Genomic DNA, 22,538 nt, shown 5'->3' on the forward strand with positions numbered 1-22,538 from the left:
GACTGGCAGCAACAGTTTCAAGATATTTATCTGTTATGAAAACACCCACTCGCACACATACGCACACGCACAGATACACAAACAAGCCCAAATGAACAGGCTCAGCAAACCAAACACATTTCCCAGAGAAGGAAATCCACAAACACACACTGACATGTTTCTCTCTGCGGATACCTGATGTGATGAAATCGGTCCAAAATGCACTGTCACACACTTCAATCTGTACTGTTTGAATGTCAGCACTACGGACAGTACTTCAGCACCACGGATAGAGGAAGTCAGGGTCCATTCAGAGAGATTGAATCCCTGCAAAGAGGCTGAAATGGGCGGTTGTTGCGTACATGGAGAGGTGGGTGTCATTTACGCTCCAATGGGCTCCGTGTCCTCTCTCGCTTAAGGTCAGTAAGCTTCTGGTCAGTTTCGTGTCCCTTCCCCAGATCCAATGAAAGTCCTCAAGAGCAGGGTCGGCTTAAGGCATAGGTCATATAGGCGGTCGCCTAGAGTGCCACCTTCTGGGGTGGACTGGTCGCCCTCTAATAAAAATAATAAAGATAAATAAATAAATAAAATGCCAGTAGGCACCCTTCCTCAATTTCTGCATTGAGGTAACAAATTAATATATAAATGAAAAAAAGAAAGAAATACAGTTTTCCCCCCTGTAAGTCTTGTTGTACTGAAAGTGACAGAACACTTAAGCCAACAATGTCGGAGACCAATTGTTTATTTTAGGGCTGTCAATCGATTAAAATATTGAATCGTGATTAATCGCATGATTGTCCATAGTTAATCGCAATTAATTGCAAATTAATCGCATATTTTTTATCATTCAAAAGGTACCTTAAAGGGAGATTTATCAAGTTATTAATACTCTTATCAACATGGGAGTGGAGAAATATGCTTGCTTTATTCAAATGTATGTATAGATTTATTATCAGAAATCAATAAACAACACAAAACAATGACAACTATTGCATAAAAATATGCTCAAATTTTAACATGGCAAACTCAAGCCCAACAGGCAGGTCAGAGGTCAAGGGATCAAATTTGCATTAACACATTATCGCGCTAACTTTGACAGCCCTAGTTTATTTATATTATAATAAATACAGTTATTTATGCAAACAAAAATCTTGATTTTTATCTTAAAACCATTGTGATGTCTGTGTGTTGTGGTTTACGTGGCTAGGGTTAGGTTGAACCCTAACGCTAGAGGAGCGGCAGCGGCAGCAGGGGTGGACTCAAAATCCAAATTTCACCTAAGGCACCAAAAGGGCTAGAGTCAGCCCTGCTCAAGAGTCTACTGTTTCTTTTTCATTCTTATCTGGGTTTTTTTTAAAACAACTCAATGTTGATGGAAACCTGCCAAGACATAAAAATATCCTAGCATTTGCAAAAAAAAATAAAAAATGAGTGAAGAAGTTAATATACAGTAGAAGTGGCCTTAATTTCTCTACCTCACATATGCCATAAATTGCAGTTATAAAACGTAATATTTGCTCTGGAGTTCGTGTGATATATTTTTATTCGCTCTCCTCAACGTGTTATTAATGTACAAGTGAAACACCCTAAAGGAATCATAGAGGGCATGACCATATCTCAGATGAGAAAAGGAGGAGAGAGGGAGAAAGTTGCAATAAAAGCGAAGTAAATCCCTCTGATACCATTTGGCAGACGGTTGCTTGATATACCTCAGGCTGGATATTAAAAATCTCAGATGGGCTGTCCAACTGACAACTTAATCCATTTAGAGACACTGAGTAAGCAGCAGGAAGCTGAGTCAGGGTCAGCGTACACAGAGGTCTGTCATTTCTCACACGAGGCACAATAAGTTTATCTCCGGTAATCTATTCCACACGCTTAAAAACAGCAGAGAGGCAGGAGGAGAAATGCAATCATCCCGCTTTGATAGCATGATGATTAAAAGGTGTCACAACATGAAAGCCCACTCAAACTGAGGCTACACGCGTACTTGAAAAGAAGAAAACGATCTGTAATGTATGTCCTGCCATTTAAAAAAAAAAAAAAGAGACTGTAAAAACATCACTGTCTTCATGTGAGAATATGTTATGCAAAATCCTCGGATTGCGAAGGGGAGAGAAAATGACCTTTTGAAAATGGAGCAGTTCAATATGTTAATTAATAAGGCCATGATCCAAGGTAGAGCAAGATTGGCTGGGGGCACCGCGGCCTCACTCACTTCCCTATTAAGCATCCGCAGGAAAAATGGAGGAAGAGCTTTGGTGCAAATGGAATATACGGTGTGGTGGATTAGATAACAAAGAAGTTGTGAACTTCTTTTAGACGCCGCATTAATGAAGAGAGAAAAAGCCAGAAGCTAGTGACAAGGTTATGTAAGAAAGTTGATATGATTCAGTTTCACAAGTAAAGTTCCAGCCATTAGAGAAGATGTAAAACTACCTGTGCCCTCACAGTTTCTCAATATAGTTCATTCAACGGAATTTAATTTTAAAAGGTGAAAGGGCTTACCTGATGATACCAACGAAATGTTTGATCTGACTAGTTTAGCATGCTAGTGTGCTGCTCTGCTTATTCATTGTTGATGTTATGAGGTTAAAAAAACATGTTCATGAGCATGAAACCTTAAAGGTGTTATTGATAACATTTTTATGTAGATGAATATTTAAAAAAATAAATAAAATACATCCACAGAGCTTTTAGAAAGGTGTCGTATAAAAGTATGGCTTTTTCTAAAAAATATAATTTGATTGTGAATAATTTTGGCAGGTCCAAAGTGAATGTTTTGTTTACCCCTGTGGAAGATATCTGACATTTGGTTCCCATTTCTAACAAGGCTTGTGAGCCAATAGTATAACGACGGTGGTATCGGGGGGCTGAAATTATGATAAATGGCTGAAATTGACGGTAAGTGCCTGGCAACGACTTGTTGTGAAGTGAATGCAATGGAACCGGGGAGGGAGAATGCGACATCTAGTGGCTGAATGTTTTCAATGTTATCAATAGCACCTTTAAGGGTAGAGTTTTACATTTTTGGAAATACGCTTATTCTCATCTAACTCTTGGTAAGGAATAAGCATATTTTTCCAAAAGGTCAAACTAATCACGTAAAGAAAATCCTAGTAAAATCACTTGTGTAAAGTATTTAGGACTGATGATGATGTGCCAGCTGGTATTCAAAGCAATTACCAATTCTTTTTTTGAAAATATTGGTTTATGATTTTTCATTATGGAACACACCGTACAGAGAAATAAAACGTTTTTCTTTACCTTTCGCTGGCTCTGTTTGTTATTGTGTTTAACCGAGTCTCGCTCAGAGAAGTCTCGTTCTTAAATCTCGCGTTGCCTCCACATTGTAAAAATCATCTAAATATTCAGCAATGACACTGAAAATCTTTAAGATAACACTAAGCTATGCTTTCTGTACTCCAACACAACAAACTGACAACACCGGCACTCCTCTCTCCAACTCTCACTCATGTTTCCACCGTTGTCTTCCAGGCAACAAGTCACATGACACAATAACAAACAGAAAGCTAAAGGTTAAGAAAAGGCACATGCTATTAGCACCGAGGTGTCAGTAGCCGAATTTGCACCCAGGACAGAATAGCCAATGTGGCTATTTACACCCAGGAGTAGATGGCATGGCATATACAAGCACCAAGGTGTCCATAGCAAACAATGGTATTTGCACATGACCCGGGCACACATTAGATACTGTATATGTATATGTACTGTATGTATATTTTTCCTAAACCTAACCAAGTAGTTTGGTGCCTAAACCTAACCAAACTGAAATCCTGAGTTTCATTCATCTACAACAACCTACCCTTGACTTTGTAGCTCTTTACATTACGACTAATATTACCAGGCATAAATAGCCAAATAACTTCCGTTTGACTATTCTGACCCGGGTGAAAATACACACTCCGAAAGACAAATGTTTTATTTCTCTGTAGGGTCCTTTCCATAATGTGTCAGACACTTATAATAACAATCTGAGCCTCTCAGTGGCAAAAACAAGCACTTTCAGTGAACGTACATTGGCCGTGCGCTATTGCATCGAGCAATTACATTACAGCCTGTTTAGCGGCTGCCGTCTGCAGCGTTTTCGCTCTCTACTAGGTGTTATTATGGGCCTATAGTGAAACTCTGTGATGGCATAATTGTGGAGAGATGCACAGATAGATAGATAGGAAACCTAGAGGCTAACGACAGTTTCTCAGGAGCATAACACTCAAGACACGACACACAAGTTTGTTTGTGCTGATCCTCTGAATATCAAACTGTGCAGTCATACAGTTGGTGATGTTAGCTTGCAGTGACTCATGTATTGACAAAGGCATTTACAGTCAATTTATTTAAGCTTTTCAAAACTATCAGCTGACAGGTGTCATTGTGCACCATCTACTGACTTCCCCTCACCCAGAGAGACACAGAGAGAGAGAGAGAGAAGAGACAGAGGTGGGTGGGTGATGGTGGGTGATGGTGGGTGATGGTGGGGGTGGAGGGGGCCACATTGTGTGTACTGTCTCTGATCCCTCTCAAACCTGTTCCTGATGGGAACCAGACTGCATGAGCTGCTAGTTCAATACTGCCATCTTCTGGATAAAGTTGCCTAACGTCATAAGAGTTGTCATACTTTTCCCCACACAACCTGTTCTAGTGTGACCAGATCCCAACAAACCAAATGTGGGACAAAGAGTATGTTTGTGTGGGACAATGTGGGACAATGTGGGACACGTTACCAAGGCTGAGAGGTAGTTGACAATTTTGATATAATGTCTATCTAACTTAAATAATTCTCCACGTGGGTTTGGTGAAACTTGTCGGAATGTAAATGTCTTTATAATTATACATTGTACATTCCCAGGTTGTTTCTGTGGGCTTATGTTTGTTAAATATGTATTCAACAGGATTAATCTTATGTTTTCTGTCTATGTCCTGATGAAGGTCCTCGTTGACCGAAACGTTGACTAATAAAGCAGAGAAAAAAGTGTGTGCGGGAGCAAGTAATTTTTTTATTTGAAAAATGTTTTCTGTCTAAGCCATATCTTGTTTTTTTCTTCGAAGTCATTTTGCTGTTAAAAATGGCCACAAACTGTCACAGCCCGGGATAGATAAATAAAATTAATCAAGAACTCCTGAACTAATTGTGTCCTGTTTGGCATCTAATTCCAGGGGTTGCATTCAGATTAGCAGCTGCAAAAAAGAACTATGTAAATTACCTCTAAATCAATCATTTTAATGATTTAGAATGAGCAAGGAAAAACTGAATGTGCTGCATATTTGTACACAATGTACGGTTTGCATTTTAAATTAGGGGCCGCAAAACGTTTAGTAAAAATGACTTGTAAATTGCTCACCTGTTTGTAAAAGGTAAGGGAAAACTGAAAAGGCATGCCACATATTTGTGCATGGAAGGTTACACTTTCGATTAGCAACTACGACCTCAACAAAAGAGTAATATTTGTGTGTTGAATATTGACAGTATAAGAAATAATTTGCACATTCCAGTGTATTTACACTGTTCACAGACAGCCTAATGTCTTTAAAGCCATAGCCTATAGATTTTTTCTGAAGTTATCGTGATGTGTGTTTAAAGTTTAAATACATGTATAAAGATGCATACATTAATCCTTCCAAACTCCAAAACGAGCTGACAGACACGATCATCACATAAGCTGACAAAGCTTTTCCCTTGAAGCTATTATTATTCAATGTTTTCACCCCCTCATAGTAAATCAGCCACAAAGTGTTTCCTGGCCACCCACAGACAGGGTTTGGTAATGTGTCAGTCCAGGACATCCCCATCAGTTACCCTGGGAAACCCCCTCTGGAAGACCTTCATGTAACCGATACAGCACAGCACATGAGATGCTTTTGTGAGACGTTGTGGAGTTAAACAGGTCTTAATAAGAACACTGGTGAGATTCAGGGTTAGAAACATACAGATGTTTGCAGGTGATTGACTCTTATTCACATTCTTCCCTCCTCAACAAATGTGCCATAGGTCTTCATCAGGCTGTCTTGGAGTTGGTGGTTCGATCCCTGGCTCCTACAGTCTGCATGTTAAAGTGTCCTTGAGCGAGACAGTAAATCAAGTTGCTCCCTGGGTGCTTCTCAGCAGTCCTCTGCTCCTAATATGCATGGAATGGGTTAAAAGCAGAGGTCAAATTTCATGTATGTATATGACAAATCTACTACTAAGTCTATTTTTTTCAGTTTAAGAGTCTCTAGAGTTACAGCTCTCATCTGGATAACTAAGAGGAGGAGAACAGGGGATGATCAAACAAGAAAATTAGTAGCAGAGGCAGCAACAGTAATGCAGTTAAGAGTATGGACGCTCCATCTTGACAATGTGGATAAAGGAGCTTTCGGATTGTATCAGTCTGGAAAGACTAACTTACATCGCTAAGGGCAAGCGGAAAGACTTTGTTCAGCTCTGGGAACCATACATGAACATCACGAATGTTGGAAATGTAAACTTTACTTGAAGGAAATTGTAAACAATGTAGGGAAAATATTTTGCTTTATTTGTATTCTGATATTGGTGCAAGTTGAGTATGTGTGTGTGTGTGTGTGTGTGTGTGTAGTTGTGTATATCTGTGTAATGGACGTATTTCTGGACTTAAACAGTTGTATTGTGACTGTATGTTTCTTTGATGTGGTGATATAACATAAGAAAAGGACAATAAACAGATTTTTGGGGAAAAAAAGTACTGCAGTTAGTTGTTGTAGCATTAGAAGTATTAGGCCTATAGTTGTAGCGATGATAGTGGAGGCAACAGTAGCAGACTACGTGCTATGGAGGACGGAACCAAAAATAAATGATTAAATAAATAAATGACTCGTTAAATAAATACGAAATAAATAAATAATATTAAAAATAATGTAGCCATAAATAAATAAAATATGAAATAAATTAACATTTCTGTTTTAATTTGATTCTTTATTTATTTATCTTTGTATTAATTCCCTTATTTATTTACTCTTCTGTTTAGTTTCCCTTTTATTTATTTAGGTATTATTTTATTACATTTTAAATGTATATTTATTTTTGCATTTATTTTTTATTAATTAATTTTCTTTGCATTTTTTTTTATTTAATATTTATTTTTAAATGTGTATATTTATTTATGTATTTATGCATTTATTTATGTATGCATGATTTTCCCTTTGTATTTCACATCTTATTCATTTCCCCTAAACTTATTTACTTCTGTATTATTTTTATACAGTTCTTTACACTTTTCTTTTTACATTTCTTCCCCAGGGCTGTCAGCCATCTGCTTAGAATAAAACTTTTACAAAATAGGGAGGTGTAGTTACAAATTGTGACCACCGGAGAGGGCAGTGTGTGCATCCATAATTAAACAGTAATGTTCTTCTGGCATCAACAATAAAGTGTCAAGACATTCAAAACTTTCAAGTGGATGCCGGTGACCATTTTCAAAATACAATTATTTAAGTAGACAGAGTAATTGTGGACGCATTGTGACCACTGGAGTTGCAGTTCACATCTGCACAGGACCTGACTGCCATGGTCAAGACAGATCTCTGCACATACAACCACTTCCACAAGAGAAAATATTGTGTTTGGTATTAACATGAAGGACATTAAGAGTGACTTGATATTGAACAATCTGATACTGCTGGCAATTTTTTTCATCCATGCATCCAAATGGAGATGATGACCCCTAGAGCTATTATGGAAGAGTGCAGTATTATTATTATTTAATTATTTATGCATTTCTTTTTTTGTTCCTTTAATTATTTTCTAATCCTCTTTTTTACTTTTGTTATTATATATTTTTTTATAATTTAAGTTATCTTTCCTATCCAATCGTGGCTTGTATGTTAGAAGTATTGAGTTTAGATTACAATGCCTTAATGTTTGTAAATTAATTTTCTTCAATAAAATAAAAAAAAAACACAGAACCACTTCAAATTAAAGGTGTAATTTCTTCCGACTGTGTCCCACACTATCGACGTGTTAAAGCAGAAAAACATCCCTTCAACACAGTTATTATCATCAATAATTTTATACTTGTTAACATTTTCTCAGATTTTGCACTGTTCTATAGAAATATTATATTTGGCTGCTATGATTACACTGACAAAGACAGTAATGCATTCTTTCTTATTAATCTCATTTTAATTCTCGATAAGTTCCACATTCACAAGTGTAAATTTACCCAAAAAGAAAGAAATGGATCTTTATCTGTCAACAATTTCTTCCTCACAAAACAAAAAAGCAATGAAAACAATGAATGTATGCAATATCTTTAAAGTTTTTAAAGGGACTATTTGTAAGATTCAGAAATGCTTGTTAACAGCGATACCTGTGGCCTTGAAATCAACGAAAGTCAGCGTCGAGCTTGCGCTTGCTCGCTCTACATAGCTCTACGGAGCTCCTCAACGAGTTACGTTATCGCCTCCCGACCGCAGCCGGCAGCCGAAGACACCGGCACCCGGTCGGTAACGAGACGATAACGTAACTCGTTGAGGAGCTCCGTCACTTCACAAGACACGGAAAACCTCTGTTGGTCTGGAGGAGCTGCAGCATTTATTTCTGCGCAAACGTCCACTGAACATTCACTAGATATTCTCAGAGCTAAACTAACTCTTCTGCAGTGAGGAGTGAGCGCGCGTTCACGTCTAGAGGGGGAGCGAGACAGCGAGGACGCGCACGCTTTCTGAGTGAAGGAGAGCAGGCAGCGGAGACGAGGCTCCGGCCACACGTGAACGCGCATATGCGAACGCGCATGTGTGCCGACCCGCTACATTTATACGCTTAAAAAGTTACAAACAGTCCCTTTAAGTGAAATTATTGTCAGACTTTTGCGTGGTCTTTTTTTCTTCTTATTTATTTATTTATTTATTTTGATGTGTTTTTTTAATTTATTGTTTTATTTTATGTTGGTTTTGTTTCATTTCTGTCATATGTCCTTTAATGTTTGGCACAGCTCTTTGTTTATGTTTTTCGCTATTCTTCTTCTGTATGTAAATGTTTTTAATGTTTTCTTCTGTTACTATGTATACTGTCATTTTGAAATGATAATAAAAACACAGTTATTATCATAATTTTTCATGAATGTTTGCTTGAAACATGAAAATAAAGTTTAATGGGAATAAAAAGTGCTGTCTCTTTATGATGACGTGTGTTTCCGGCGACAGAAGGAGGGCGGTTTGAAAGCGAAGAGGTAACTTCTGTCAACATGCTGGAAATGAACCAAACTACTTCACTAAACCGAAGTTAACCTTCCCCGTCAGTAAGATGCCGTATCTGCAAACTACGTTAGCCAACCTGGAACCAAGTGTTGGCGTATTATTGCCGTTTTCTCTGGACTTTTAACTGAACTAAACTCAGTAACGTGACGCTACCGAGCAGCTAGCTGCTGCTGATCCAGATCCAGACCCACAGACCCAGCTGCCTGTTTCTTCTGTTATCTTTATTATCTTTAACTCTTCTTGACCCAGTTCTCCACAAAACAGTCCCAGTAGCCTACTACAGCCTGTCAACATGGCGAGTGTGCATGAGAGTCTGTATTTCAACCCCATGATGACGAACGGAGTGGTGCATGCTAACGTGTTTGGTATCAAAGACTGGGTCACTCCGTATAAGATCTCTGTTCTGGCTCTGCTGTACGACATGACTGCGTCCAAGATCACCCTGCCAGAGAGAAGACGACTCAACAAACTCATCCTGCCCTTGCAGCAGGTTGGTTTTATTCATGTTGTTGTTTTGCACAGTGCTGTGTGTTAAAGCAGGCGTTTCATGGTTGTATCTTGCATCTGGCAGGAGGTTAAGGTCCATCAGGACCAAAACCTCACACCTCACACTCCCCATGGCAGTGTGGCTCTCCAACAGCATCTCCACCCCCCTGTCACTGTCTCTCCCTCACAAACACACACACACACCAGTCCTATAAATACCTAGGTGTCCACCTGGACAGTAAATTAAACTGGAAAAGAACACTGAGGTTGTATTCAAGAAGGCCCAGTCGAGACTCTTCGTCTTGAGAAAACTTAGATCTTTTAATGTCAGCAAGACCCTTCTTCATGGTTTCTATCAAGGTGCTAGTGTTCTGTTATATGCTGTGCTCTGCTGGGGGGGCACCATCACTGTGGATGATTAAAACAGGATCAATAAGTTGATCAGAAAGGCTGGCTCAGTGATTGGTCTTGCAACAGACTCACTTAAAACAGTTCTGCATTTTGAAGGCCATCCATTACATGGTGTTTTTAATGGACTCAGAAGCTCATTCAGTGAGCGACTAGTGATGCCTCAGTGTTCTAGTGATGTTCTAGTGATGCCTCCGTGTTCTAGTGATGTTCTAGTGATGCCTCCGTGTTCTAGTGATGTTCTAGTGATGCCTCAGTGTTCTAGTGATGTTCTAGTGATGCCTCAGTGTTCTAGTGATGTTCTAGTGATGCCTCCGTGTTCTAGTGATGCCTCAGTGTTCTAGTGATGTTCTAGTGATGCCTCCGTGTTCTAGTGATGTTCTAGTGATGCCTCCGTGTTCTAGTGATGCCTCAGTGTTCTAGTGATGTTCTAGTGATGCCTCAGTGTTCTAGGGATGCCTCAGTGTTCTAGTGATGTTCTAGTGATGCCTCCGTGTTCTAGTGATGCCTCAGTGTTCTAGTGATGTTCTAGTGATGCCTCCGTGTTCTAGTGATGTTCTAGTGATGCCTCCATGTTCTAGTGATGTTCTAGTGATGCCTCCGTGTTCTAGTGATGTTCTAGTGATGCCTCAGTGTTCTAGTGATGTTCTAGTGATGCCTCAGTGTTCTAGTGATGTTCTAGTGATGCCTCAGTGTTCTAGTGATGTTCTAGTGATGCCTCAGTGTTCTAGTGATGTTCTAGTGATGCCTCAGTGTTCTAGTGATGCCTCAGTGTTCTAGTGATGTTCTAGTGATGCCTCAGTGTTCTAGTGATGTTCTAGTGATGCCTCAGTGTTCTAGTGATGTTCTAGTGATGCCTCAGTGTTCTAGTGATGCCTCAGTGTTCTAGTGATGTTCTAGTGATGCCTCTGTGTTCTAGTGATGTTCTAGTGATGCCTCAGTGTTCTAGTGAACGATTCAGGAGGTCTTTTGTTCCAGCAGCGGTCTGATTTTTTAATGAACATTCTTAGATATGGCCTAGATCCATGGTACCTCTCAGCTGTTGATTATATCTCAAAGGGCTTATGATGTTATTTATTTATTGGTGTATTGTAAATACTGTGTTTTTGTTGTTTGTTTGTTTGTTGTTTGACTTGGTGGCACTCTCAATACCACCCCCCTACTGTATCCCTCTCTCTCCCTCTCTGGTGCCTGATTGTATGCACACCGGCAATATTTGCACTCTCTGTTTATATCATGTTTATTTTTGTTTATAGCTTATATTGTATATTGGTAGAATTTAAATTTGTTATTCTTATTTTATTCTAAAGTTTTTATCTATTCTTTTGTTATTATACTGTTTATTTGCACCAACAAAACCAAAGCAAATTCCTAGTGTTTACCTCTTACACCTGGCAATAAACACCATTCTGATTGTGATTCTGTTTCATGTGGGGTAATCAGGGTCCAGACCTGACTCTTGGCCAATTCCTGAAGACTGTGGAGGAGTGTTGCCCTCAGACTGCATATGCTGTGAAACTCAGGTATACTGCTTCAGTCTGAGACAGTCTGTAACTTTATTTAATTACTCAGTTGCATGCGACATTGGGGCTCTGCATTAGGGTTACTACTACTTAATCACTGGTGCTTTCAAGGTCTCCTAAGTTCAGGAAATTGTAGCACATAATTGTAATGTAGCTTCCCTTTGAAAATGGCCTTTTCAGTTTTTCCTCGCCAAAATTGAGTGTAAGTTTGTAGCCTTACTTCGCCTCCGTTGTGACAAGCTGGTATGAAATGGTTGGTACCAATGGATTCGGTTAGGTTTTCTAGGTTCATATGATGCCAGTATCATCACTCTATGTTTAAAACTGAGCCCGCTCCAACCCAAAAATCGCAAGTTGCGTTAATGCGTTAAAGCAATTAGTGGCGTTAAAACAAATTTGCGTTAACGCGTTATTATCGTGTTAACTTTGACAAATGTCTAGTTTCTGAGGCCATTGCTTTTTCCTTCAAAGGCTGCATGAAATGGCAGACGGAGAGCTGAAAGACATGGAGTACTTCTTTTCCACGCTTCCCACTCCATTCACTGCTTTTGATTCTGAGGCGTATAAAACCAGTGTTGTAGGTGAGTAGTTCACATGATATGACAGCTCTTAAAGTCAGATTTGAAGTCCTGAAATGTCTGTGTTATTCTCATACCTTCATTAAGCTATGTCTCATCTTTCTTTTTAGGACTTTTTATGAGACACATGCTTCTGGCCTACAACAAGCTGTCTTTTAGTCAGGTCTACAAGCTGTACAAGTCCCTGCAGCACTACTACCACAGTCACTACGCCAAGCCCACCGATGGGCAGGTGGGTTTGCCGGCACTGGTCGCTGACGACTCCGACATGGACCTCACCAGCACCGAGGACACCGTAGGGGACAGAATAGACCGAGAGGAGTTGGACACCCCGCTGCATGAGTCAGAGCTTCGGTCAGTGATGCTGTTCATTGATAAAATCATTTGATTTGGTGTCACGTATGTTACTTTAAAGGGACAGCCCAAGTGTTTCAACCTCACCTTGAAAGTTTTGACATTATTTTCTGATTGACTGCACTTACTATTTAGTGAAATTGTATTCGCTGCGTGTATGTCAAAAGTCTAAACTGTTAACCCCCTTCAGCATGGTAATTGGCAAGACTTTTGTTTTGATGTTATTGCGACAAAGACAATTGTTAACAGCAGATTCTCATGGCTTATGCTCTAGAAATGACAATACTCCAAGCAGAGGTCCCCTGTCACAAAAACAAGCAGAGTACTTTCTTGCAAGACAGGTGAGTGTTTAAATCAATAAGACTGAAATTAACTGAACTGTATTAATGCCATTTTGTTCAAACCAGCAGATTTGACACAATATGTTAAAAAGGAACCATCCACATCCTGTGTCAAACATAGCTGTGCATTTGCAGCGCTTATGGGCTTTTACAGTTTTCTAAAACCTCTTTCCACAGGCATATCTTCTGAAGAACGACGAGAACAAAGCTCTAAAGCCCGCTGCACTGCAGGAAGAGCTCAACAACATGCTGAAGTTTAACCCTGATTTTGCTGAGGCGGTGAGCTCCATCTACTTCACTTTCCCTACTATACTATAGGGGTAGGAAAAAAATCGATTCACCTATGTATCCTGATTATTATTTTTTTACGAATTTGAATTACATTTTTTAATGCCAGAATCGATGTATTTGCTACATTTGAGTTTATACGGAGGTAGAAGGCAGTTACCGCTTTTATTGTTGTAGTCTGAGTAATGTGACGTCATATCCGTTCCGTATCCGTCACTAAAACAAACCGCCGTGGCCGTAGCAAGCCGAAACAGGAATGTAGAAAACGGTGTAGGGTCCACATGGATACGACCTGCTCTCTCACATTTTAAATCCAAAGCAGTAAACACTACACATACAGTAAAGTATGGAAACACTTTGGGTTTCCTACATTGCAGGAAAAGCAGAGCTAGACATGATGGCTAAAGCTGCATGCTAACAGTGTCATGGACAGGAAACATTATCGTATTGCGGTAACATGCGGTCAGGCCAGCCGCCACTTTCATCTCCGTGGTCAAATCGGCCGACGCTACAACTGTAGAGCACCCATATACTGACATTTATGTTAAATGCATTCAAACGCCCCCCGATGGAGCTGACCATGGATGTATAAAGAGAACAGAGCTAACGGGAAAGCTAGAGACAGACTTAGCGAAGTTAGCGGAAGTATACACTTTGTGACTACGTCTGGTTTTCAAAATAAGGTGTTAACAAAGCGAACTGTATATACAACATACATATATGGAAATAAGATTGATTGGATTATAATAACCAGAAGTATAAAACATTACATGTCCCTTATAAATTAAAGGAAAATGCCACTAATTTGTGAGAGAAATGTCTTTATTCTTTGATTTTCGGGTTGCTGGAAAAAATTTATAAATAATGCAATGACTGATATGTTTGACTTCAGGATATCTCTGTGTACATACATGCTGAAAATCAAACATTTTTACTGTATCAATTTAGATATTATCCAAAGTAAAAGTCCCTAGTCAACTTTTTCCCATGCTCTAGTGTTAAAAAAGTTAAAAATTGCAATAAATCGTAATATCGAATCACAATACTTGTCGAATCGCAATGCTTAGATATCGCAATACATATCGAATCGGCACCCAAGTATCGTGATAGTATCGAATCGGGAGATAGGTGTATCGTCCCAGCCCTGTTATACTAACAAGTCTACCAGAGGGGGGAATATCATCTTCATCAGCTCTGTGATTTTTTTACTCTCTCCTCAGCATTATCTAAACTACCTGAACAGCATGAGAGTCCAGGACATCTTCCTCTCCGCTCACAGTCTCTTACATTACTTTGACCGCCTCATCTTGTCTGGAAATGAGGGAAAGAGCAACGGGGATGAGGGCTACGGCCGAAGTCTCCGCTACGCTGCTCTCAACCTGGCAAGCCTGCACTGTCGCTTCGGCCACTAGTGAGTACAAGAACTGGTGGACAAGTTCCTAGAAAAAGAGTATCTGAATAAAACACCTTTTTTTCTTTTCCCTCAGTCAGCAGGCTGATTTGGCTGTAAAGGAGGCTATCCGCATTGCCCAGGAGTCCAATGATCACGTGTGCTTGCAGCACTGTCTGGTAAAATACTTTTTTTCTACTATTATTTTATGTCACGTCACTGTTGTACAACGATTGATGGTTCATCATGTCTGAATTTGATACGAGTGTCGCCTTAGTCTATGTCTCTTTCTGTCCCACGTCAGAGTTGGCTGTACACGCTGGAACAGATGAAGGGATCTGACAGCACTGTGTTAACTGAGGATTCAGTGAAAATGGCTGCCCATTTCTGCCTGCCGGTGAGTGCCACATGAGCTCTTAAAACTTCAGTAGGCAGAAAGTTTTTGGCATCAAAACTAGACTCCTGCACCTCCTCATGGCTCTGTTCTCAGGCTTTAAAAAATCTAGCCTGTGACGGGAGACTTTGATCAATCACAGGTCATTTCAGAGAGAGAGAGAGCGTTCCTATTGGCTGTACTCCGGCTGGTGGGCGGTGCTTAGTATTTCTTCAACAGATCCCGACTTGGCTGCCGTGTCACAAACTTTCTCATTTTACAACTGAACAGTACACTACAAGATGTTTCTGAAAACATTTGAGGAGAGAAATAGGCATTACAGTAACAGCATATTGATTCATATTTGATCAGCGCTGCCTAGTTTGACCGTTTGATCGGAGTTCACGAGTGATTGACAGCTGCTCAGAGACGACAGACTCTAGCTCGACTCTGACTGGTTGTTTTCCTCCGGTCTGTGAAATCTTGCAGGTGCCATTAGGAGCACCGGAGGACACAGAGGCACATGATTTTTTTTTTAGATTAGGTGTCTCATGCACTACTGTCAGGATATAGTGACCGTTTTATAAAAAATACTTTTTTTTAATCATATTTGCTCCATTTTGGCTCTTTGCATTTGGAGTTTTGCACATTGAAACTCTATTGTGAAAGCAATCATGACATACTGTAACAGAGATGTTCTTCATGTAATTATACAGTATGTACAGCTGTTACACGGCAGGCATTAGATAAACTTCTTAGTTGCAATTTAGCACCTCTTGTGGCCTGAACTGTTTATTCCTTCATAAAATAACATACAGGAATACATACAAAGCTTAAAATAAAAAGATTACAAATTAAAACACAGCTTTCCACACATACATAAAAAACAGCATATAATGCATGGTTATACATGGCTAAACCTGATCTTTGCATATATTCTCTTATCCATCCTCCCTGCTGTAGTACTTGGCATCTCTGGGCATTCAGTCTTTGGTCCAGCAGGGGGCGACACAGGGCAAGACAGCTCACAAGCTGATGGATGCGCTGAAGGACACGGACATCCTGCACTGGAAGCACAGTCTGTCGGAGCTGATCGAGATCAGCCTGGCTCAGACTACGTCCATATGGAGGATGTACGGCAAGAGGTCAGGCTCTTCAGCACGCCACCCTGACACACAGTTGTCAGTTGTGGTCACTGTTACTGACTGCACGCTAGCACACAACCTTCTCCTCACTCACATTAAATCATCTCTGTGAAACACGGTTGAAATGCCTCTTGTTGTCATGCATGGATTAACACTTCGGGCATCTAATGTACAAGACAACCTTATAAAATCCACAAGTTTAGGTGTAAAAATACACGACTCAGAAGTGTCTGCGTGACCAGCACATTTCCTCCAAGTCCTTTAATGTGCCCCGTGTCTCGTGCAGCACCATGGCTCTGCAGCAGGCCCAGCTGCTTCTCAACATGAGCAGTCTGGAACCGGTCAACTTCGGGGTCCAGCAGAACAACACGGAGGCGTTCGCCGTGGCTCTTTGCCACCTGGCCGAGCTGCACGCTGAGCAGGTAACACATTTGATTTGATCTCGTCTGTTTGCTTTCTGCCCCAGCTGCTGCATATCCATTAACTCAGTTGACCCAGCGTTGCGGGGAAGTTCAACATGCATGTTGTTTGCTTCTGTTGCAGGGCCTGTACTGCTCCGTTACAGAGATTCTCCAGCATCTGAAAGAACAGTTTCCTCCTCACTCACAGCATGCAAAGGTGCGTTCTCTCAACCATACTGTATTATTCAGTGCTGCCCTACAAAGGCAGAGAGCAGTTACTGCAGAAAGAGTGAAGGTGAGAATTTTTTTAGGCTGGCTGGCAAACTGTAAGCGATAAGACAGTTGTGATGCCTTTATTTGATGCCCTTTTCGGCTTATTTTTAACCCCCAAAAATCATTGTCATAGAACTTTCATGGTAACTGATGATGTTGCCTTTTAAATGGTGTTCACTGAATGCAGGGCAAATTGCAGTATTTACCAACAAATATGTTATTTTAGCTTTCTTGTCTGTTTTACCCGGTTTGTTTACACACAATGGTTCATAGGGATTAAATATATTTCTGTTTTGCTAGGTGTTTGGCTGTCTGTTTACAAGGGCTGTCCTCGACCAAAGAAATTCTTAGTCGATACGATTTTGTCGACTAATCGATTAGTTAATTTAATCGACAGATCTGTAAAACGGAGTTCCTCCTCAGAGAATCACACAAAAGCACCGCTTTAAAGGGGCTGGATGTGACACCTGTGGCCGTTAAGTCAACGACAGTCGATTTGCAATTTGTTTTGTAGTTGCTGCTATTTCATATCAACGATTCTATTGCATAATATTTTTGTAAAGTAAAACCGATGTCAAAAAGTCAGATTTCAGTCTTTATTCAATATTGACCAAAGGGGGAGGACTTGATATGATGTAGCATAATCCATCAAATACTTGTTTTTTGATTACCCAAATCTCCAATTCAGCTCTGGATGCTGTGTGATCTGAAAATCCAGTTTGAGCGACATATGAACCAAGGGAAATACCATTTGGCAGAGCCACTAGTCACAGCCATCTCTGCCTTAAACAAAACAGATGGTCTCTACAGGTAACACAAAGGCACTTCTAATCTTCACAATGGCTGTCTCACACGTGTGTAACCTGTGTCGGAGCTGTAACGGTGTGTTTGCTGACAGGAAAGCTCAAGTTCTGAAGGCTCTCAACCGGAGCACTGAGGCGTACAGCGTCTTACAGCGGCTGCAGGTTCACTGTGAGAAGACTAAATGCACGGAGGTGGTCATCAGGTAGATAGACACGGATGTTTCCTGGAGTGTAGAGGAGAGTGACCTCAACTAAACTTCTGAACGTCTACCTTCTTTTTTTTTTTTTTTTGTGGAATTGAATGACCCAACTATTTTAGGGTTACCATAAATATTTAATGTATATCAGTCTGAGCAACATTTTTTCTCGTCTACATCACTTCCTGTGTATGTCTCGTACAGAGTTATGCTTTCCACCGCTGAGCTCCACTGGGAGTCGTCTGGCTTCTCCACAGCTCTTCCTCTCCTCCTGCAGGCCTTGTCTCTGGCTAGACAGCACCACCTCCAGTCCCTGGCCTCGGAGACCATCCTTCACCTGGCCTTCACTCAGGTCAGCCACAACACTGTTACAGCTCCCACGTATGCAAATTACCAAAGCCTTATTGTAGCGCTGTCCAAGTTAATGCATTATTATAGCATTAACGTAAATTTATTTTAACACCAATAATATCTTTAATGAATTAATGCAACTTGTGGTTTTTGGGTTCAGTTTTAAAGCTAGAGTGAGGATACTGACATCATATGAAACTAGAATCCATTGGTACCAACCATGTTATACTAGCTTGTCACGAAGGATGCTAAATAACGCTCCAAACTTACGCTGCATTTTGGCCAATTTCAAAGGGGTCCCTTGACCTCTGACCTCAAGATATGTGAATGAAAATGGATCTATGGGTACCCACGAGTCTCCTCTTTACAGACATGCTCACTTTATGATAATCACATGCAGTTTTGGGGCAAGTCATAGTCAAGTCAGCACACTGACACACTGACAGCTGTTGTTGCCTGTTGGGCCTGAGTTTGCCATGATATGATTTGAGCATATTTATTATGCTAAATGCAGTACCTGTGAGGGTTTCTGGACAATATTTGTCATTGTTTTGTGTTGTTAATAAATTTATACACACATATGCATAAAGCAAGCATATTTGCCCACTCCCATGTTGACAAGAGTATTAAATACTTGACAAATCTCCCTTAAAGGTACATTTTGAACAGATAAAAAATGGCCAATGAATTTGTGATTAATCACGATTCACTATGGACAATCATGTGATTAATTGCAATGAAATATTTTAATCGATTGCCAACCCTACTGTTTTTTTTTTTGCAGTATGGCTGGTGTATAAGCAAAATAAAAGCAGTGCCTTGTTTCTTTTTTTTTTCTTCTCCTCTCTGCAGCTGATGTTGGGGGTTCCTGAGCACGCTCTGAGTGTTCTGCATGAAGCCATTGAGCCCGTTCTAGCCCACGGATCGGTCATGGACAAGGGCCGAGCCCTGCTGCTGACGGCCCGCTGTCAGATGGCGGTGGCTGGGTTCAGGCCAAACAGACAAGGGCAAGCAGGTAACAGCCTCACCTCCCCCGCCAAACACTGATCCCTATCTCACAGTGTTGCGTCGCTGCACAGCCTCTATTCACACACTGCTGCTCATTGTCTCCCCTGCAGATTTGCATTTGGCTGTTTTGGCCGTCGACACGTTAAATGAGGCAGCGGCCTATTTCTCCAAGCTGAACTGTAAGGAGCGGCTGCGGGACGTCCACTACCTGCAGGCTCAGCTGCACCGTTCTCTGGGACAGACCTCGCAGTGCAACAGAAGTGCCATGCTCTTCCGGCTGCTGGACCAGGAGCTGCAATCACCAGCGCCGCCGGTCTCCATGCGACTGTAACTTCTCCCTGTCCAACAACAAACCGGAGTCATTTTGGCTACTGAAAAAGGTCACAACACCTCCTCTAACTGCTGAGCAGAGACACTGCTGCTCACCACTAGATGGTGGCAGCGATCTGTCCTGCTCTGTCAGCACTAAAACATTTGTTAATATTTAAGCAATTTGGAAACTCTGCTGCACGCAATGCATGGATAAAAATTAAAGAGGACGATGTCAGTAGTCGTAAACAAGGTTGAGTAACCGGTTAGACCAAGAATAAATCAGTTGTCTCTTCACTTGTGGTCGGATACAGATTTAATTGAGGGCCAACATATTTCTAATGCTTCAACCACAGCAACAGTCCAGGCTTGTCAGACAGACAGAACACACCTTCCAACGGCACAATAGAAACATTGAAAGTTTATCAGGAGCTGTCACGGCCGCGCCAATTTAACTGCCGCTTTTTGACAAATGAGGGCAATATCACAGTTAGCAAGATGAATGTGTTTTGGTGGCCCCGGATGATTCATATTTCGCCAGAAGAATACAGATGAAGCTGGAATCTGGAGGAGGAAATCGTGATCACATTTCTAATGTAATAGACCCCACGGCGATGACATAACACCAGATACTGTGTCTGTGTTCCATTTCCGTCTGACACGATTTGTGAGAACGATTCTTGTCTTACAGCATTACATTTAGGTGTCCTGACGGGCCTGTAATCCATTACTCGCTGCACTTCTTTTGAGAAAATAAACAACTTGTTTAATTTTATCTCAGTTATTTCGGAATAATTGTGTGTCTGCAGCGGGAACATTTCTGTGGTAGAGTTTAGTTATAGTTTCAGTAGTATTTAACCCTCGGAGACCCACAATAGACCCGCTTTTGTCTTTTTTAGGGGGGTACAGGTGGTCTTTAGGGGGAGCTAGCAGGTCAACAGTAGATGTCACATAGAGGTGGTGTACTTCATCTAAACGGTGGCAATCTGAAGATTAATTTGAGATGCAGCTCAGCACTGTGTGTCAAATTGTTCAAGTCATAAATCAGAAATAAACAATAATTAAAATAAATTGTAAAAGCATATAAGGATTTAGAACATTATGATCGATTAGTATATGATGGTCATCCCCATGCTCTATTATGTCTCATAAGTTGTTGCAGCAATTTTTGGGTTGATACCATTTGTTACACGGATTTGGTGCTAAATTTAACCATTTTTTACCACTCAAGAATCGATAAAAAATGATCAATAATCCCCCCAGAATACCACATTAAGACACCAAGACGCTTGTCTGTAAAGGGGAGACTCGTGGGTACCCATAGAACCCATTTTCATTCACATATCTTGAGATCAGAGGTCAAGGGACCCCTTTGATTACGGCATGCCAGTTTTTCCTCACCAAAAGTTTAACATTTACTTAGCCTCCTTCCGTACCTAGTATGACGTGGTTGGTACCAGTGGATTTTTTTATGATTTCTAGTCTCATATGATATCTGTGCCTTCTCTAGCTCTAAAACTGAACCTGCTACGACCTCTGAAAGACAGTAAAGTCAGTCGGGATCGCCCGTGGGTCTCAGGGGGTTAAAGTTGTCCTTATCTCTCCTGCACAAGCATCTCTAAGGTGTGGTGTCTGATTGGAGCCCTGGAGGACCTGTTGACAGGACATTCCTCTCTCCATCTCATTTACCATCTGTTCAGGCTCCCTCAAAGTTCCTGTTGAATGAGCTAAAGTGTCATGTTTGGCTTCATGTCATTTACTGCATAAACAGATAGATTACAGTGGTGCGCAGTAAACGCAGGCCTGTTTGCTATGTAAATATCACACAGGAGTCATGTGATACACCCTGAGGTCTTTTCACTGTTGCTTGTTGTGATGTGGCTTCAGGCACGGGGGCCATATGCTACCTTTATTTACATGATTTGCCTACTACAACTAACAGTGTGTAAAGTATGTGGGCCTGTTCACAGGGTCCGTTTAGCAAGCTCTTCAGTACACACTATAAAAGGAGTGTGTGTTCCCTTAGTGCAGAGTTGAGCGTACGCTGTTCTCTTTATGCTTTTACCCACAGAGTCTTTATGTTGCCGGGATAATTTGCTGATTCAAACCACTAATTGTTACCCATCAGTTTGCAGCAGAGAGCTTTCTATTTGCTTTTAATGCAGCAGAGCAATTTACATGAGTTGAGAAATTTCCACCATCTATAAGATATTCAATTTCTTTCAAACCTGAACAGATGAAAAAGCAGCTAAATATGTTTTTTTAAAGCATTTCTGAGTTGTTTTTTTTACTCAAAGGCAACTGGTGCTTGGTTTTCCATTTTCTCACCGAGCACACACGAGTGGAGATATTTACTGAATACTGATTGAAACTCACTGGACAGTGAAAGTAAAACGGGGTCAGCCTCTTCAGGGGTCCTGCGCACGTTTTGTTTACCTCCTTTGACCGCAATTGAACCTTTTTAGTCCTAAAAAATCTTTGTTCATTACCTCCGCCAAGGAGGTTATGTTTTCGGTTGGGTTTGTTTGTTTGTCAGCAGCGGTACAGAAAAACTACAGGCCCGATTTTCGTGAAACTTGGTGGAAGGGTGTAGCATAGGCCAAGGAAGAACCCATTAAATCAGTGGCATTTTCTGTATGTTTCATATTATATTCAATGCATAACAATAACAGTACAGAACAACTGATAAAATATACAATTATCCCAAATAGTGAACGCAGTAACTGCAGGAAGTTTGTGTATAACAAGCGATTTGGATGAGTTTCCTGTTATTTATAGGAACTTTTAATACAATTATACCTGTATTGTGTATTTTTTAAATTCTTTAAAAAACAAACATACTTAATAGGCTTATTTTTTGACAAAATTCTGTGTTTTCTCCTCCCCGACACCATTTTTCTATTAGCTCCTTGGTTGTTTTAACTGCGTACTTTTCTAATGCAGGATGAGGCTGTTTGGCAGAGACGGACGGCTCTGTAAATACAGCTTGTGTTCAAGTGTTCACCGTGTCCTTATCCTGTTTATATCTTAAATAATAATCCAAACTTTCAAAATAATTTAGTTTAGTTTTCTTCACAGAAGTGAATGAAATGCTGATATA

At 40.6% G+C, this 22,538-nt stretch overlaps 1 protein-coding gene across 1 annotated transcript; it reads left to right on the forward strand.

Moving 5' to 3' along the window:
• Positions 1-9,138: 9,138 nt before the first annotated feature.
• anapc5 (anaphase promoting complex subunit 5) lies at positions 9,139-20,213 on the forward strand. Its single transcript, XM_074638759.1, has 17 exons — positions 9,139-9,700; positions 11,548-11,627; positions 12,099-12,208; positions 12,316-12,559; positions 12,834-12,900; positions 13,078-13,179; positions 14,409-14,599; positions 14,676-14,757; positions 14,883-14,975; positions 15,915-16,096; positions 16,383-16,518; positions 16,640-16,714; positions 17,459-17,580; positions 17,669-17,776; positions 17,975-18,122; positions 18,974-19,136; positions 19,240-20,213. Exons 1-17 carry the CDS (start codon positions 9,503-9,505, stop codon positions 19,458-19,460), a joined length of 2,322 nt encoding a protein of 773 aa, XP_074494860.1. The 5' UTR covers positions 9,139-9,502; the 3' UTR covers positions 19,461-20,213.
• Positions 20,214-22,538: the final 2,325 nt, after the last annotated feature.

This window comes from Sebastes fasciatus, chromosome 6 (assembly GCF_043250625.1).
Source record: "Sebastes fasciatus isolate fSebFas1 chromosome 6, fSebFas1.pri, whole genome shotgun sequence".
Lineage (NCBI taxonomy): Eukaryota > Metazoa > Chordata > Actinopteri > Perciformes > Sebastidae > Sebastes > Sebastes fasciatus.